The sequence below is a fragment of the Pseudorca crassidens genome, chromosome X (assembly GCF_039906515.1).
Source record: "Pseudorca crassidens isolate mPseCra1 chromosome X, mPseCra1.hap1, whole genome shotgun sequence".
NCBI classification, from domain to species: Eukaryota; Metazoa; Chordata; class Mammalia; order Artiodactyla; family Delphinidae; genus Pseudorca; species Pseudorca crassidens.
The window spans coordinates 29,121,486-29,140,992 of NC_090317.1; the positions used below are offsets into that span (position 1 = coordinate 29,121,486).

General features: G+C 43.3%; 1 protein-coding gene across 3 annotated transcripts in view; it reads left to right on the forward strand.

The window, feature by feature from the left end:
* Positions 1–11,098: 11,098 nt before the first annotated feature.
* The window catches only part of LAMP2 (lysosomal associated membrane protein 2), a 35,807-nt gene continuing 27,398 nt past the window's right edge, over positions 11,099–19,507 (forward strand). The window contains exon 1 of one of the 3 annotated variants that reach the window (XM_067723295.1): positions 11,099–11,318. In XM_067723295.1, the coding sequence (XP_067579396.1) occupies positions 11,255–11,318 (64 nt within the window). In that variant the 5' untranslated portion in view covers positions 11,099–11,254. The remainder of the gene's footprint in view (positions 11,319–19,507) is intronic. The other 2 variants (XM_067723297.1, XM_067723296.1) reach the window with 2 other exon arrangements.

Genomic DNA, 19,507 nt, shown 5'->3' on the forward strand with positions numbered 1-19,507 from the left:
CCTGCTTTAGGACTTCCACACAGTGATCTATAGCAGTGGGTCTGAACCCTGACTGTACAGGAGAATCACGCAGAGACCTTTTAAAACCTCTGACAAACAGACCACACCTGGCATTAAGTCAGAATCTCTGGAGGTGGGATCCTGACATCTGTATGTTTTAAAAAGTTCCTCAGGTGATTCCACTGTGCAGTCATTATTGAGAAACACAGATTTTTTTGAAGTATAGTTGACTGAGAAACACGAATTTATATGTTCCACAATATAGATTTTTTTCACATCTTTAGGTAAAATCTATATTTTATATATAAAATTGTATACCTAAAGTTCTGTTTTCTTTTTTAAAATTTTATTGAAGTATAGTTGATTTACAATGTGTGTTAATTTTCACTGTACAGCAAAATGATTCAGTTATACATATATATATATATACCTTCTTTTTCATATTCTTTTCCATTATGGTTTATCACAGGGTATTGAATATAGTTTTGTGCTATACAGTAGGACCTTGTTGTTTATCCATCCTATATATACTAGTGTGCATCAGCTAATCCCAAACTCCCCATCCATCCCTCCCCCACACCCCTCTCCCTTGGCAACCACGAGTCTGTTCTCTATGTCTATGAGTCTGTTTCGTTCCACAGTATAGATTTCGGGGTTAAATAATATTTAACAACGTGTCAAATCTCAAAAAAAACCCCTTTGAGCTCATAAAATGTCACCTGCTTACTTTGGACTTTGAATTATTTGTGCTGGAGTAAAAAAAGAACTTATTGCAAAAAAAAAAAAAGAACTTATTGAGAGGAGAGACATAAGGTGCCTCTTATTCAGCACTAAACATTCCAATAGTTTACAGACACCATTATTATTCAGACAAGGAAGGTTGATGACTGCAGCACCATGTTAAGCACTGCTGGCAGCGCTGGGGAAAAATATGCTAGTAGAAGGCATGCTCCTCAAGGAACTTAGTCTGGTTGGAAAGTCAAAATGGACCTCGGAGAAGCTAGAGTGAAAAGCTATACAAAACATCGTAATGAAGTACCGAACTGTAGGACACATGTTAAATGCTAGTTTATAAGCTCACCAGAGAAGGAGGGTTTGAACTGCATCTTGAAAGCATTTCAGGATTTGAATTGTTGGTGGAACAAATGGACAGCTTCATGGATGAAGGATATTAGTTCTGATGACTTCAAGTGCAAGCAACAAAGTTCCCCAACTAACAGTGACTTAAGGTTATACAGACTTTTATTATCCCACTTAACAAGAAGTTGTGATGTGGGCAGTCCCAGGGTTTGTGTAGCAACTCAACCATATCATTGACATTTTTGTCTTTTTGCTCTGACATCCTCAGTGCAACAATGATGTCTCCCCTCATGGTTCCAAGATAGCTGCCACAGCACCAAACATCACATCCTAATTCTAGTACCTCAAGCAAGAGGTTGATGGAGTGTTTTTCCAATTCATCTCATTTTGTGAGAGGAAAAATCTCTCCCAGAAGCTCCCTCAGAGTCCTCCTTATGTCTCATTAGCCAGAACTAGGTCACTTGGTCATTCCTATATCCATCACTACCAAAGGCTTGCATGAGTGGTTTAGAGCAATTGTGACTCATCTCTTGGAGCTGTGCACATTTTCACCTGTAACATAATCAAGGTTCTGTCACTAAGGAAGTAGGGGGAATGACTCTTTGGTAAGCAACAAGTCGTGTCTGCCACAGATGTAATGTCAATGAAAACTTATGTAGCAATAAGGAGACCGACAAAGCTAGAGAAGAGAATGTATACTGTGAAGATAAGATTGGCTTGGTAGAGAGGAACTAGATTGTGGAGGCCTTAAAAGCCAAGCAGAAAAATCTAGAGTTAATATAGTCAGAAAGAGAGAGCTAGCGAAAGGGTTTTGAGTAGTAAGAGGATGTGGTAAGAGCAATATCTGAGAGAGATCAATGTGACATTGGTGTGTAAGAAGGATTAGAGTCAAGGAGAGCAGCTAGACAATGACGGCCTGGTCTAGGGTGGGAATAGAGTGCTAAGGATAGATTCAAGAGAAATAGTAAAAGAAACATCAACAGCATTTGGTGAGTGGCTAGTTTGGGTATGGAGGAGCTGGATTAAAGATAAAGTTAAGACATTAAAAACAAAGTCTAGAAATCTTCATGAGGACAAAGGAAATGGGAAGGGTCATCTGGCTTGGGGAACAAGAGAAATGATGAGTTTGGTTTAGGAGAAATTAAGTTTGAGGTGACAATGAGCTGTTTGAGTGGGTATGTCCAATGGGCAGATGGATTTTCAGAGATTAGAAACAGCACCTGGTGCTAGAGACTTTGTACAACCAGGGTAATGGTTAGGAACATGGACACTGGAGCTAGACTGCCAGGGTTTGCACTTAATAGACATGTGACCATGGGCAGTGCTATGATCAAATGTTTGTGTCCCCCCTAAATTCATATGTTGAAGCCCTAATGCCCAACGTAATGATGTTTGGAGGTGGGGCCTATGGGAGGTAATTAGGTCATGAGGGTGGATTAGTGCCCTTATGAGAAGAAACATGAGAGAGATGATGTCTCCACCATGCGGGGACACAGAAAGAAGGTAGCTGTCTGTCAACCAGCTCTGGCTCTCACCAGACACTGAATCTGCCAGCACCTTGATCTTGGACTTCTCAGCCTCCAGAATTGTGAGAAATAAATATTTGTTGCTTACGCCACCCAGTCTATGGTAATTTGTTATAGCAGCCCGAGCTGACAAAGACAGGCAGGTTATTTAACCTTTCTGTGCTTCTGTTTCCTCATCTGTAAAACAGAGACAATAATACCTACTTTATAGAGTTGTGAGAATTCCATGTGAAAGGCTTACAACAATCCCTGGCATATAGGACACGTGTAGCCATTACTATCTTTTTGGTGCCACCAGCTTAGAGGTGACCCTAGAGGCCTGCCATGGATGTGCTCTTCAAGTCTTCTCATTTTAGCTGCTCTTTTTAGAACAAAAGATACCAGAATCCTTCATTATCAGACAGGCCTATCTTGGAAACCCAGAAAGAAGCTAGGATTTTAGACTGTTACAGCTGAAAGTGACCATGGCGATTTTCTAGTCCAAAGTTTCTTGCAGTTTTTTTTTAGCCACAGAGCCCTTTGTTCAAGCAAAATTTCCCACAAAAACCCATGATCTAAAACAGAGAAAACTGGGGACTTCCCTGATGGTGTGGTGGTTAAGAATCCACCTGCCAATGCAGGGGACATAGGTTCAAGCCCTGGTCTGGGAAGATCCCACATGCCGGAGCAACTAAGCCCATGCGCCACAACTACTGAGCCCACGTGCCACAGCTATTGAAGCCTGCACGCCTAGAGCCCGTGCTCTGCCACAAGAGAAGCCACTGCAATGAGAAGCCCGCGCACTGCAACGAAGAGTAACCCCTGCTCGCCGCAACTAGAGAAAGTCTGCGTGCAGCAACGAAGACCCAACACAGCCAAAAATAAATAAATTAAATAAATAAGTAAAGATCTAGCAGTAATTAAAAAAAATACATAAAACAGAGAAAACTGGAGCCATTCTTGTTGATGTGGAGTGAAAGTCAGGACGTCCTGCCCATCTGCTCTGAGAAACCTCCTCTGAGCCCATGGACTCCCTGGAACACACTTTGAGAAACACTGCTGTTGTCCAAACCCTTAGACAGTAGAGGAAATTGTGATTAAGTGGCTAAAGAGATTAAGTGACCTGAACAGGCCACGGAGTGAGTAGTGGCCAAACTGGGCTCAGAAACCAGCTTTCCTGGGTTTTATGCTGAGGAGCGTGAGCGAGTGTTAGGTGCGAGCCCTGTGCTGGATGCGGCAGGAAGGTTGGTATCTGAATCCTGGTTTCACAGGTCTGCAGGTGGCTGTGTCTACCCTGGAAGCCACCCTGGCTCTCAGAAATCACTGTGTCTGGAGAGAAAGGGGGGGGGGGATATGGATGGAAGGAAAGGGATGGAATCAAGTGAAGTGTACTTATTGTTCGTGCCTCCTATTACATCCCTAATGAAGGAGTTGACCAGATGGACTGTCTTCCTCAAAGCCCATTGTAAAGCCAACAAGGACTTCCATGAACAGTCAGCCGGAAAAGGGAATAAATAACATCTGGAAGAGTGAAGTTGCTAGGAAACTTACACATTTCAATTCATAAGAGCGCTAAGGTCTCCATTTAATAAATTCCGGAACTGAACAGGGCCCTCAGTGTTTTCCTGGCCTTTCTCAATGACATGAAATTTTAATGAAGGGGGCCTTTTAGAGCACAGGGTCTGAGCTAACTGAGAATAGGGCACTAGGCAACAAATACAGAGGTAAGAGTTCTATTCCCAGCTCTGCTGCCTACTTGGCCAAGTAACTTGACCTCCCTGGGCAAAATGAAGGGGTTGAAGCAGACAAGAGCTCTTCTGATTTTAAATGTCTATCATTCCCTATCAGGAGCCTGCAGTAAGTGGCTGCCATCTTACTCCAAAGAGCTGGCAGCAGCCTTCTCAGTTACACTTGAAGCCTCAGGTTATTGTCACTATCAACAATGTCATAAAGTGGGGAGGTAAGAACCTCTGACTCTGAACCCTCTCCTCCAAACCCCAACTGCAAAGGAAGGGAATGATATGACATTATTGCCTAAGCAACACACAGTCTCACAGTTTTGTGGGTCCTAATGTCCCTCTCCTTCATAATCTATTCAGTTGAAAGAGAATGTGGAGATTCCAGTGAAGAGCTAAGGGAGGGGTGTGTGTGTGTGTGTGTGTGAGAGAGAGAGACAGAGACAGAGAGACAGAAAGAAAGAAAGAAAGAAAGAGAGAGTGCGACAGAGAGACATATAGACGAAGAGAAAGTGGTAGAAGCGGAAGTTAGCAGTTTGTCCTCGGTCAGCGGGCTGGTCTAGTGGAAAGAAGGCATGTATCTTGCCACTTTCCCTGATGTGACACAGATGGAAAAAACTTGGGAAATATTCTGCTGGGGAGACCATTCCGCCAGCTCAGCACTTAGGCCATATGATCTCCAAAAGCGAGAACCTATTCTGAGACTTGCCATTCATTCGTGAATTTGATAAGCATTTACTGAGCGCTTACTATGAGCATAGATCGGTGAAAAAAATGGCCATGTCCCACTTGCTGTACAGCATAAATTATTGCGACATTGTAAATCAACTATATTTCAATAAAAAATAAATTAAACAAAAAATGGCCATGTCCTCTGCCCTAAAGAAGCTCACAGGCTCCGGTGGGGTCTGGGCCAGTGAACGGACAATTACAGTGTGCTGAACGCCATGATGAGGGAAGTCCAGAGCTTTAGGGGAGCACGTTGGTGAAACCCCCTTAACTCAGCCTTGACTGGTTAAAGTAGATTTCTTGGAAGAGAGTCATGTCACCTGAAGGAGAAGCAGAAGCCAGCCTGGTGTTGGAGGAGGTGGGAGGAGAAGGAATGTTCTAGGCAGAAGTAGGACCACAGGTTATTTTAATCTTCCTCTTGGTGTTTAGCAATGTTTTACAAGCATTCTTCATTGGACATGTATGCATTTATATAGAAAAAAGTTTTAAATATGAAGGATAGCAATGGCCCTTCCTTAATCAGTGAGCACCAGTGAGAAGTCATTAGGTCTATGACACACTGGCAGAGAGAAGGGAACCCTACAATTACTACGACTAATAACAGTAACAGGAATGTTTGTCAAGTGCTTACTACTTGTCAGAGTTTTTCATGTACCTCATTCAATCCTTGCCATAATCCTACGTCATAGGTACTACTATTATTATCTCCATTTTATGGATGAGGAAACTGAGGCCCAGAGGTCACACAATTAGTAAGTAGTAGAGGCAGGAGTCAAATCGATGCAGTACAATGCCACAGCCCTGCTCTCAACTACTGCACTATACCACCCCTCTTTAAATGATTAAAGTGAAACACACACACACACACACACACACACACACACACACACACGAGACCAACTAGTGTTTAAAGTTGTCCCTCTTCTAAGAAGTAACTTCCTTCCATCAGCTATGTCCCTTCTCCTCCAAGTCGGAGGGGGGTGTGTGGCGAGGAATATCAGATGCACACAGAGCATGGAATGACCTTCCTAATGTTGCATGATAATCAGATGGCTGAATGGGTTCCAAAGATCCACTTCAGCATCACAATGGCTGGACCTCACTCTGCTCCGGCCACACCAGCAGTGCTTACCTTGTGGCAAGTTTCCACTTTTCAAAACAGTGACATAAGTCTAAGTAATTTATTAAAATTCCCTTATTATTAATGGTGTTGTTATGTGATGCAATTCCTATGTTAACCACAGGGTGATGCTGCAGACAGATCTAGGGATTTGTTTGGGGAAGAGGGGTTTAAGAATATTTGCGTTTTATAAATTATGGTACAGGAACTTCCCTGGGGGCGTAGTGGTTAAGAATACGCCTGCCAATGCAGGGTACATGGGTTCGAGCCCTGGTCCATGAAGATCCCACATGTCGCGGAGCAACTAAGCCCATTCAACACAACTACTGAGCCTGCACTCTAGAGCCCACAAGCCACAACTACTGAGCCTGTGTGCCACAACTACTGAGACTGCGTGCCACTACTACTGAAGCCTGTGCACGTAGAGCCCGTGCACCACAACAAAGAGAAGCCACCGCAATGAGACGCCCGCGCACCGCAATGAAGTGTAGCCCCCACTCGCTGCAACTAGAGAAAGCCCGCATGCAGCAACAAAAACCCAACACAGACAAAATTAAATAAATAAATATAAATTATGGTACAGCTACGCAATGAAAGCTAGTTAGAAGAATGAGGCAAAGCTATACGACTTTTAAAGACCATCTTCAAGATATGCCACTAAGTGAGAAAAGCAAGTCAGTAAACAATATGTAGAGCATGCTCGTATTTATCTAATTTAAAAAATGTAAATATATATGCAGGTACATGCATAATTTTTTCCCAAGAGTTGAGAAAAAGAGATTGTTACCAGTTATTACTTTGAGGAGTGGGACTGGAGTCCAGGAGCTAGTGGGAAGCAGCCGCATAGCACAGGGAGATCAGCCCGGTGCTTTGTGACCACCTAGAGGGGTGGGATAGGGAGGGTGGGAGGGAGACGCAAGAGGGAGAGGATACGGGGATATATGTATATGTATAGCTGATTCACTTTGTTATAAAGCAGCAACTAACACACCATTGTAAAGCAATTATACTCCAATAAAGATGTTAAAAATTTTTTTAGAAAGTGTGTTTCCCTTAAATTTCATACTTTAAAAATTATTTGATTTCTTAAAATGATTTGCACTCATTAATTTAAAAACCATTATTACAAAAAAAATCTGATTGCTGTAAAAATTGAAATACTGTAGAAGTTAATGAAAGTCTCTTCTCCCCCACCTCTTAACCCCATTCCCCAGAGGACAGGTGACCTCGGTTTGGGGTCTCTTTACTCAGAGTTTCCAGAATGGCAACATCAGGATCACCTGGGAAGTTGCCAGAAATGCAGATTCTCGTGCCCCACCCCAGACTGGCTCAAACTCCACAGTAGGGCCCAGTGATCTGTGTTTTCAGAAGCCTTTTTGGTGATTGTGATGCATGCTGCAAGTTGAGAATCATTAGCAGGTTAGACCAGATCTTTGGGGGACAGGTCGAGAAGAATCCTGCTGGGGGAAACAAATAACTCCAATGGCCTGTTTCCACTCACCCAGCGCACTCTAGCTCGAGGCTGGCAGCCCTTTGAGCCCACTGTGACCTTTCCGTTGGGCTGAGTGATGACCGTACAGTCACAGTTTGGAGGCTTACCCAGAAAAGGGGGCCATGCCAGAGGGGAAAGGAAAAAGGAGTGTAGGAGAAACTAAAAAAAAATGAGTAGGGAAAGGAAAAATGGCAGAGAAAGAATGCAAATAAAATAATTGCATGATGTGGGGAGAAAAAAATGTAGCCTGCCATTTCAGTAAACAAAGAATGTCGCCCACCACCAAGCCAGCAGCCTCGGCAGCCACCCCCAACAGTGCGCCCCAGGGGCATTCAGGATGGAGGAAAACAGGATAGTGGCCCTAGATAGGGAAGATGCATATCTAAGGAATAATTGCAATGAGCCCAGATTCTTGCATCTTCCCATACAGAGAAAAGCACTAAAATCATTAACTTGAGATGTCTGTTTTTTTTTGTGATTAGCAGTAATTTTTCATGTTTGACCACATTTTTTTTTTTCCAGCAAAAAACTCCTCTATATCGCGGCTCCTCCCTTGCCTCTTTGGAACACTTCCTCAGAGCTCTCTGAGAGGCTGTCTCGGGTGCGGGCTATAGTGCTCAGTAAACTCCCCCAATAAAACAGAACTCCCAACTTTTAGACAGTGGGTTTTTCTTCGTTCAACAGATGGCACCAGTACCTCAGGGTCGCTCGTTTATTTAATAAGCATTTGTCATTTTTTCCATTCTAAATCTGTATCTTTTTGTTCATTTCCTCCCTCGGACCCACACATCTCATTGTTTTGTCATTTACCAACTCTGAGAGGGTCATTATTTCTGCCACCATTCAGTGTGTTCACATTTAGGGCAGTGTTTGCCGGTGACTCCCTGTTGCCTGGCTAAAAAGTCATGAGCTCTCAGAGCTGCTCCAAAGAGTCAGAATCTACCTATGGTGGTGGGGGACTGAGGAGTTTTGCCCTAGGTGGGGGTACGAGGTCGGGTAGGAGAGGAAGTGCACGTAAAAGCGCTCTGTTTACAGCAGTATCAATAATCAAGTCCACAGATGTGAAGCTCAGATCCCAGGGGATCTCACAAAGTTCCTCAAACCATGGACCCTAGTCCCACATACGGATCTGCCTCTCCTGCAGAAGAGCTCTGGTCAAGTTCTTTCAACTGGGTGGGGGTGATGGGAGACAGTGCACAAAAAAGGGAGTAGTTCTCACAGTGTTGGAGGAGGGGACATTAAACAACTGCAAGTATGGACACTCAGACCAAACAAAGGTTTGAGAATTTTTGGCTTGTTTCTTCTGACAAAATAACCCAACCTTTACTCACCACCCCCAAAACATTGTTCTGTCTCCTGAAGGAGGCTGTCCCAGTCAAGGAATGAGCATTTGTTTTTGCCAGGGGAAAAGGTGGTGATGGTGGTGGATTTCGCTTGTAAGGCCGCTGATATCTCTCTGTGTTCCATGCTTTCATTTGATGACATCTGCAAGAAGTTCAGGACAACAATTTGTTAAATGGAATGTTTGACTCATTGGGACACTTTGTTTTCTTTTTACTCTCATAGAATCCTAGAATTGTAAAGCTGGGGCTACCTTAGAGAGATCATGTCTGGCCCATTAATATTGCCTTGGGGAGTTTTGAGAAAAACATAATGCCCAGGCCCAACTCCATATCAACTGAATCAGAATCTCAAGGGGCGGGACCAAGGGGCATCTCTAGTTTTTAAGCCCTACAAGTGATCCCAATGTGCAGCCAGGATTGAGAAACAGCTCTAGTCACACTATGTTATTTTTGGATAAAGATATAGAAGCTCAAAGAGATGAATTGACTCACCCAAGGTCATGCTGCCAGTAAGTGGTATCTCATACCCAACTCTTCTGACTGCCCATCCAATGTTCTTTCCATCATCCTCTTTTGTCTCTTCTTCTGGAACTTAGAATTTCACTGAACATTAAAGTTAGGCAGTTTACAGCTGAGGGAGAAGGGAGAGAGTTGCTCCATTAAGAATGGGGGGGCAACTTCTGAGTGCTCAACTCAATTGTGGGTTCTTCAGGACATAGCTGTTGCCTAGGTTTATTGATAGTGGGGCAGTCAAATGACCTTGTTTTGCTAAAGGCAGTGCCTAATACTGTAGTGTATGTCAGTCCCTCTTAGAGGAAGTCACTTGCTCATGACTCAGTTTCACCCATGACAGAACACATTCATTGCTAAGTGTTCTCACTTTCAGGAATTAATCACATTAAAGCAAAAGACAGTGGGGGCTAGATATTAATATTTGAGCAGGGGCGGGTGTTAGGGTGAGGAGTCACAGGTCCCACTTAAGAATCAGTAAAAGTTATAAACTTCCCCAGAAAAATACACATACAGAAACCTTGCATGTAATTTTTGGGGATTCACAGACACCCCCCGACCCCAAGTTCATCCATTGGAACCAGATTAAGATCTCCTGGACTAGGTGATTTTGAAGCTCTATTTTAGTGTTGCTCAAAATGTAGTCTGGGGACCATAGGAATCAGAATTACTTGGGGTTCCTGTTAAAAAAATAAAAACAGATTCCTAGGACTGCCAAAGATCTACTGTTTCAGAATCTCTGGGGAATGAGGTTGAGGAGTTAATATGTTATTAAAAATCCCCATATAATTCTTTTGGAAACTAATATTTGAGAATCAGTGCTTTATCCCAACTTGAGATTTTTATAGTTTTTGAATGCTTTCGTTTGTTGAATATTTCAGGTTTCATCCGTCCAACTGTCAACTATACCAAGTAGTATGTTTAGTATGAATTCTAATTAAAGAATATTTACATGTGTATAGGCAGAGGAAAAACAACCTGAAGGATGGACAGATAGATAGATAACAGTGTCTTTCTGTGTAGTAGGAACATGGATGATCTTTGTTTTTTTCCCTTTGTCCTTCTATTTTATTTCTTTCTTTCTCATTTTCTTTCTTTCTATATTTAAATAAGACTCTTCCTCTTTCTGAGTTCAGTTTCCCCATCTGAAAAACAGGGTGTTGTAACTAGGTGAACTTCAAGGCCAAGCCCTGCTCTGGCGTTCAGTGACTCTGTATCACCCTCTAGCTCCCTTGTCCTTTTAATGACATGAACTGCATGGGCATCAGTGTTTGGAGAATAATCATGTATTATTTTTGTAGGTATTCCGTTGCGATGCCTAGCAACCATTTTTACTCCAGCAAAAGTATTCTCTCCTTCCTCAAGGAGTCGGAACTGAAATAATCTCTGCCATCTAGCCCCCCTGCCCCCCCAAAAAAGTTCGTTTCTCTTTAGCCTTAGAAACGGCCGTCCGCACCCATCTCCTAGGAGCGCAAGAATGAGTGTGAACCAAAAAGCCAGGGCGTGGTCACCCCGCCCACCGGGCCATGCATCACCACCCCTCTGGCCGCCTTCAAGCGCGGTGACTGGCTGAAGGCAAGAAAGAGTCCCGCCCCTGGTCTTATGACCGGTGCTGAAGCGCCGAGTCCTGGGTTTTGCAGCGTTGTGGTCGGTGGTCAGCGGCGCTCTTGACCCGGTTCCGCGAGGCTTTTCTCTGCTGTCGCTGCACTTCTCGCCGCAGCAGCCTGCCCTGCGGGATCATGGTGTGCTTCCGCCTCGCCCCGGTTCCGGGATCCGGGCTCCTTCTGCTCTGCCTCGTCCTGGGTGAGTTGTCGGGCCCTCCTGCTTAGTCCCTGAGCCTGGGCCCGGGGCGCCCAGTTCAGAGGCCACAACCTGAAAGACTGGTCCGGGGAGAGGGGGTTGAGAAGCTGAACGACTGACACTGGGCCTCGGCGCTTGGCCCGAGGTGACGAGCGATGACCTAGAGAAGGCCCGACCGAGGGATGGCAGGGGAGAAGGGCCCATAACGGGGCAAGTAAGGGGGGGGGTGGACGCCGAGGGAGTAGGTAGGGAAGAGAGAGGAGTGGAGCACCTCGGGTTAGAAAGAGTAACTTGGGGGAGATACTAAGGAGTGATGAGCATAGGAGGGCGGTACGTGCAGATTCTGGGTGTCATAGACATTTAGAATCTTGGTCCTAGTATCAGGCAAGAGTTTTGAAGATGGTGGAAAACTGTGGGGCGGGAGAGAAAACTGAGGGAAGAGACTGCCTGCGTGGAGAAAAGCTTGGGGTAAGTGGGGGGAACAGATACGAGTAGATTCTGAGAGGCAGTGAGAGGCTTGGGTGGTGGGGGGTAGGAATTTGACGCTGTGGAGGAAGGGTGATTAAAGAGGTGAAGAATGATGATGGATTGGAGTTTGGTACTTGGAGTTTTGATGGGGAAGGGATCTAAGGTGGCTGGGGCAGTTTCCAGGGGAGAAAACTTGGACCCAACCTCTGGAGACTAAAAGGGATGAGTAGGAACTTTGGTGGGGAGTGAATATCTGACTTGGAGGTGCTGAAGACATCGTGGGGTTTTTTTTCTTCTTCCTTTTTTTTTTTTTTTTTACCAGTTTTGTTACTTCCTCCCAGCTAGACCCTGACAGAAATGTCCCCAGATGTTGAGGTTTTAGAGGGATGCTATATCTGAGTCTTGTATACTGCCTCTTTGCCTTCAGAAGCTCCATTTCTTCTTCCCTCTCACACAACTGGCCTATTACCTCGTTTTCGGAGGAGGAGGAGGGTAGGTAATTTCCTAAGGATTGGGTTGTTACCAGGTCCTAAGAATGACTGGCTGAATGTTGGCTGATGGTGCTATGATGCACCCCACCCCCAAGCATTGGGTCCCTGAGGCCTTTTAATGCCTGAAAGGTGAACTTTGACCAGAATATCTCTTCCTGAACTGATAAATCCTGTGCTTGTTGCTACCACTGACTCTTGCTGTTTGTGACCTAATAAAAGATCAGAAGGAATAGATCCAGATGGGAGTAGAGAGGAAGTAGATATATTAGGGGCTTGAGAAGGCAGTGAGAGGTGCACATTTTGTAATTCACATTTCAGTAGAATAAAATCAACACCCTGGAATGGTGGATTCTCAACCAGGGGACATTTGGCAATATCTGGAGACATTTTTGGTTGTCACAATTGGGGATTGCTTTTGGCATCTAGTGGGAAGAGGCCAGGGGTGCTTCTAAACATCCCACAATGCACAGGACAGCACTCCCCCACCCCCGACAAAGTATTATCCACCTCAAAACGTCAGTAGTGCCAAAAGATGAGAAATCTCGCTCCAGATCCATGGCGTTGGAAGGGGTCTTGATGATCTAATCTAGTGATTCTCAAGGATCTTTCCGGGGGAGGGGGTTCTGTCAGATCAAAACTATTTCTAGAATAATATTAAGACATTTGTCTTTTTCACTTTCATCCTCTCATCAGTACAGTGGAGTTTTCCAGAGGCTATAGAATGAATGTGTGATGACATCACCACTCTCATGGGTCTGATGTGTTTTATTCACTTCTTAGTTTTAATTTCTAGTACAGCAAATACCAATAGATGTAACTCACATAAACCAAAGCTCTTTGAGGTCTTCAGTGGATAGAGTAAAGGGTCCTGATGCCAAAAGAGAGTCCAGCTGTGCACACAGTGCAGGAAACTCTTCTGTAGCCCTTCTTGAAAGTGGGCCACAGAGGCTTTGCTCAAACACAGTTCGAAGCCTTAACTCCCCTGTGAAGTACTCAGTGAGGGCCAAGCGACCCTAAGAGAGGATTGTTTACAACGAAAAGCACCTTATCACTGACTAGAACACATCTGACCAAGGCATCTGGTAATCAGTAGTTCACTGCCAATTGGATCTGCACAAACAACACTGTTATTGTTTAGAGAAAGTGAAAAAAAATAATCATTGTCTTGTTGACTTTCATGTCATTAAATTTTTTTTAATGAAAGCTTTTTTTTGTTTTGTTTTTACAAAAGCAGTGCTTGCTCATTGCAGAAAATAAACAGGCAAAAAGAAGCACATAAAAGAACCCATCAGCTCATCTGATAGTTTGCCATTTATTGATTGGGACTAACTAGATTCATTCTCTTGGAAGATTTCCAAGATTGATTCCCTCCACTTTCAAGTTCAGAACAGGGTTTGGAGAAGTAAAAGTTAATAATGTAGGTAGGTCAGATTTTTCAGAGGTACCGGGATGAAATGGAAACTCCCTTTTCTCTACAGTTGCTTGTGCTGCCAGCTATTGGTTCAGTGTGGAGCTCAAACTCCTTCCATGTGTTCTTTTTTTCCTTAAGAATTTAGCAATTCTTCAGTTGCGTGGTGGGTTTTGCATGTTACTTTTATATATCAAAATGGATACCAAGAATAGTTTTTTGAAAAGTCAAGAAATATTTGTAAAGTACCTGCTATGAATTTCATGCTGTTCCTGACTACTGCAGAGGGTACCAACGAAGGAGGATCTGTTCCTGAATTTATGGTCTCATTCGCTTCCAGCTGGGCCGTTTTCACTTTGTAACTTTATAACACTATCCCAGCTGCAGCAGGTAGCTTTTAAAAATAGTTGCTCTAGAGTAAATATAGAAAAGAATTCTCAGAGCCTATGTATTTGTCTTTTTCACAGAGATTAAGTTATGCTGGTATTTATTTGAATGAATTATAACTGACTAGAGACCTTTATGAAGAAAAGCTGTATAGAGGCATTACAAAGAGAGTAGTGGTGAAAAACTTTTCGTAGCATCACTGCTTATGTTCCCTTTGTGACATAGATTTCAGATTTCTGTGGTTATTGATTGCTGTAACTAGTCTGACGTCTGGTTTTTATAGGGTTGAGGCTTTTCTGGGTGGGAAAAAAACCTGATATAAGTGTCCTGAGTGTGTACTTCACTGGTAGGAGTCCCTCCTTTCCACAGTTGTTTAAGGAATGACTTTTGTGTACCAGCCACTAGGTGAAAGGGATAGATAGAGCAGTGGAGAAGACAGATCAGGTTCCTGCTCTCACGGAGCTTACATTTTAGTGGGGGAAGACAGCCCAACAGGTAAATAATAGAATTTCAGTGATAAGCACTGTGAAGAAAATGAGGCAGGTAATGAGGAAGAAGAGCAGACGATAGGGAGTGGGTGGTGGGGTTGACCCTCCTTGACATTTTGTGGTCAGAAGGCCTTCACTGTTGGCTGACATTTGAGCAGAGACCTGAGTGTTGGAAGGAGGCCAGCCAGGTGACTTATTTGGAGGAATAGGAGTAAATCTTGTCTTTCCCAAACTCTTAGGTTATTAGGCTAGCCTATTTTCCACTCTTTTTTTCCCCCAGTAATAGTCAAGTCTCCCCTGTGGTCTTAGTCTCTGAGAGTGGAGACTGTCTTCTGTACTGTTACTTCCCATTGCCTCCCTAGCACAGGGCCAGGTGGCACATGGTTACCTCTCAGTAAATTTTTGTTGAGGGTCTTCATTGGTGGGCACTGGGGATATGACGGTGAACTAGACCAACTCAGTCTCCTTTTTCTTCTGTGAACCTTAAATTAGGTCTTGCAAGATATTTTGTGTGTGTTTTCCGTTGGAGAACTTCGAGATCAGTGCTAAGCAGTACAGATAGCAACTTATTAAACTATAATCCCATACAATAATGCTAGTATCTTACCTGTACCCCTTCACATACACCTACATAGTAGTGGAGGTTCACCTGGGGAGCTAGGAAGTCCTAGGTGAAAAGGAGAATAAGGTTTCCACAAAGAACCAATCTCTATCTTTTGGAGGTGATCAAAAAGCAAGAAAGTAAGCACTGAGATTTTTCTGTAGCCTTACCACTGATAACTTTGATTTCAAGATTCTGCTGAAATTATTCTAGCTTTAATAAAGATACTTGAAAGGACAGGCTTATTATTCATCCATTAGTCCTTGGTTATCACATCTGATAGGATTTATAGATATTCACATCTGACTTCAGTGCTCCATGGTGCAGGAAGACTGCTCTTCCTCCTGTAGTGACAAAAGCATTCCAATCATAATTTCAGATTAAAATGATCAGAGATCCCATCAGATCCAAAAGTGTACTTTATAAGTACTTGTTGGTATCCTGCTGTGCATTGCAAAAGAATTCTGGAGGTCTGCCAAACAGCACTCAGCAATAAGCCCTTTCCATTAGTTGAATGGTGTTGAGTCTTATTTCCTTACCCACTCTCTGACCTTAAAAAAATTATTTCATAGCTTAAAATCTATTATTACTTTTAGTTTTTAAGAGATTTACCAGAAATCCAGAGTATCAGAAACCGAAACGGTAATCGTACTTATATTAGGAATTGAGGAACAGTCAATTTGACTTAACAGACCTATGAGTTGAAAAGAAAGAGTAAATAGATATTGTTGCCTATGTCCTGATTTTTTTTTTTTGGCTTGTTTTGTTTTTAAGACCCTTTGCTCAACCTCATTCTGAATTGATGAGTTTGAGGACAAGAGTCCATAACTAAGTATGATGAAAGTAGACATACCTAAAATTAGGGAAGGATCCCTTTAGGTGCTGTGTTTACTAGAAGGGAAACTTTTTTTTTTTTTTTGCGGTACGCGGGCCTCTCCCTGCTCTGGCATCTCCCATCATGGAGCACAGGCTCCAGACGCGCAGGCCCAGCGTCCATGGCTCACGGGCCCAGCCGCTCCGCGGCATGTGGGATCCTCCCGGACCGGGGCACGAACCCGTGTCCCCTGCATCGGCAGGCGGACTCTCAACCACTGCGCCACCAGGGAAGCCCCTAGAAGGGAAACTTTTAAGCTGGAATCTCTAACTTGCTTGGCAAAGTTCTCTTAGCTCTGAAGGGCTTTCATGCTTTCGAAGAATGTATTGGAGAAGTGAAGTACACACTACAATTCTTAGCAAGGTTAACTTGCCCAGAGTCTCACAGCTAGTAAATTGGACTGCCTGATTTGAATTCTAGCTCTTCAATGCCAGTGATGGGACTCCTAATCGTCCCATTATATTGCCTCTTAGATCATTGTTTTTTATTGGTTTTGTTTTACCACTAGTGTTATGTTCCCACCCCACCCCCATATTGTTTACAAATGTATGTTTTTCAACTACACTTTGGGTCAAATAGACTTATAAAAACCTAGCCACTTTTTGCAGTGTGCCATGCTTGGAGAACAGAGTTTGTTCTGAGTTCTAAAAGAACCTATAAATGATCTCTTTGGAAACAAGATTAAGAGGATATTTGAATTTGAGAAAGTTGATTTTGCCTTTTTCTTCTCTTTGGAGAATAAACTGTCAGCTCTATAATTACACACTCTAGGATATATTCAGCTGTGGTTTTTTAATGTCAAAGCCTTTTAGACAAAAATGGTTTGGCTATTCGAAACTCAAACACTTCAATAAGGATGGAAACGGCTTGCTGAAGATTTTTTTACCAAAGTGTAAATGTTTCAACTATAAACTTAACTTCTGGGAAAAGGATTATTCCTAGCTTGAAATCCATGTCAAAATTTATTGCGAAAAATGGACATGGGGGTTGAGGGAGTACCCAGAAGCCTGATAGGTTGGGTTCATGATTTGGAAGAGCTAAAGGCTCTTCCTGTAATTAGATTAAGCTGTGTTCTGGGTCGTTATTGCATGGTATTTTCACCTTGATCTAATCAATCAGTATTTATTGAGAATCTAATACGTATTCTGCACTGCTAGGAATGATAGGAGATAGAGGGAAGTAATAAACATGGTCTCCCCCACCATGACACTTGTGATGGATGACATTCATATAAAAGACACACGCCTGGGGGCTGTGGCATAGATAAGATCATCTGTTTAAGGGAGCATATTGAAATTCAAATGAGTGGCAGAGACCTTATGAAAAGGGAATCTTGAATCTATCCATGTATATCATTCATTCATGGACTTTGTTACTTTTTTATTAGTTAACAAATTACTTGCTGTATACTATAACTTACCATGGCACATCAGTTTGTTGCGAAGTAACAGTTGAAAACTGTTGTTTTGGAGCTTATGACTGTAGGGGAGACAGGATTTACAGGCATAAAATAAATGAATAATTCATGATAGTGTAAAATACACTCAGGTGTGGGGCTATGCACTATGACTGCTCCTTGAGGGCTTTTGTAGTCAAGGAAATCTTTATGGAGAAAATGGCTGCTGAAAAGTGGACAGCATATCAGTTTGGGTTCTTAATTGTAAGAAACAAATAAAATCTCACTGTTTTTTTTTTAAGCAGAAAAGGAATTTATTAAAAAGATATTGGGACATGTGCAAACCCTCTGACCCTGCAATTTCATTCCTAGACACATACCCAATAGACACACATACACCTGTGTTCACCTGTGTTCACCGATGTGTCCATTTGTAATAGAACCAAACTGGAAACTATCCAAATGCCCATCAGCAGTAGCATAGACAAGTAGTGAAAGAAGGCTATACACAGAGAGAAATGACAAACTGCAGTTACACACAACAGCATGGGTGAATCTCACAGACATAATATTGAGTGAAAGAAGCCAGATACAAAAGAGAGCATAGTGAATGATTTCATTTACACCAAGTTGTAAAAGTAAACTATACTGTTAGAAGACAGGATGGCAGCTGCCCTTGGGAGGGAAATCGTAACTGGAAGGGGGAACCGGGGGACTTTGAGGAGTACTTGGAATGTTCCTGACACAATGTTTCCTGACACAGGCGGGTTCAGTTTGTGAAAATTCTTTGAGCTGTATACTTTGTGCACTTTAAATCCCTTCCGAATGTATGCTGTGTACTTTTCTGTATGTAACACATCAGTAAATTTTTACTTTATAAAAAAATGTTCATTAGGTAACTCAGAATTACTGGAGCTCTTGACTATATACCCCAAAGCCTAGTTCAGTACCCTAACACATGCCACTGAACTGCACTGCCATCACCAAGCATTAACCTGCAGCTTGCACTGCTGGCCACTGCCATTAGCTGTTCTGGCCTTGTTGCCTGGGACCCTGATCCTGCTGTAGCTACTTCCATCTGAGTGTGATAGTTCCCTTCTTGGCTGCATTTCACCGCCCTCTTATTCAGAATCTGGGGTGGATGCCTTTGCTGGGTGAGCCTAGTATAAGTAAGTGCCATCCTTACCACAAGGGAGGCTGGGAAAGCAAGTATCTAACATTTTCAGCTGTTGTAGTGGGTGGGGATATTTGCCAGAAATTGTAACAAAAAGGCAGGGTGGCGGGTGTTTCAGATTTTGGGACCGCGAGAAAGAGTGAAATCCCTCCTGAGGTGAACAAGTAGATTTCAAATGTTAGGAGCAGTAGAAGCCTGGGAGGTTGACTAGAGCATGGCGAATGGGACCAGTGGAACAAGTTCAGGCAAATTAAAGGGTGTGTTCTGGGAACATGGCTTGAGAGAAGTTGAACGAATAGGTTGGGACAAGATTAAAGATTACTTTGAAAGTCAGGCAGAGGAATTTAAATTTAATGTGGGAATTTTGGAGCCAGTAAAAGGTTTTGATCAAGAAAGTATCCTGAGAGAAGAGGTATTTAATTTAAAAAGAAGTTTTTATTTTATTTATTTTTGGCTATGTTGGGTCTTAGGTTGCTATGCGCAGGCTTTCTCTAGTTGCGGTTCGTTGCGATGCTCAGGCTTCTCATTGCAGTGGCCTCTCTTGTTGTGGAGCACAGGCTCCAGGCACGCAGATCTCAGTAGTTGTGGCTCGTGGGCTCTAGAGCACAGGCTCAGTAGTTGTGGCGCATGGGCTTAGTTGCTTCGTGGCATGTGGGATCTTCCCGGACTAGGGCTCGAACCCCTGTCCCCTGCATTGGCAGGCGGATTCTTAACCACTGCGCCACCAGGGAAGCCCCAGGAAGAGGTATTTAAGGACCATTAATCTGACAGCAGTTCTAGGGGTAGCTAGGAGGTATCTATAGTAAGTTAGGGGTGTGGTGGTGGAGTTGGAATAGAAATAAAAGGCAAGGGGCCTCCCCTGGTGGCGCAGTGGTTGAGAGTCCGCCTGCCGATGCAGGGGACAC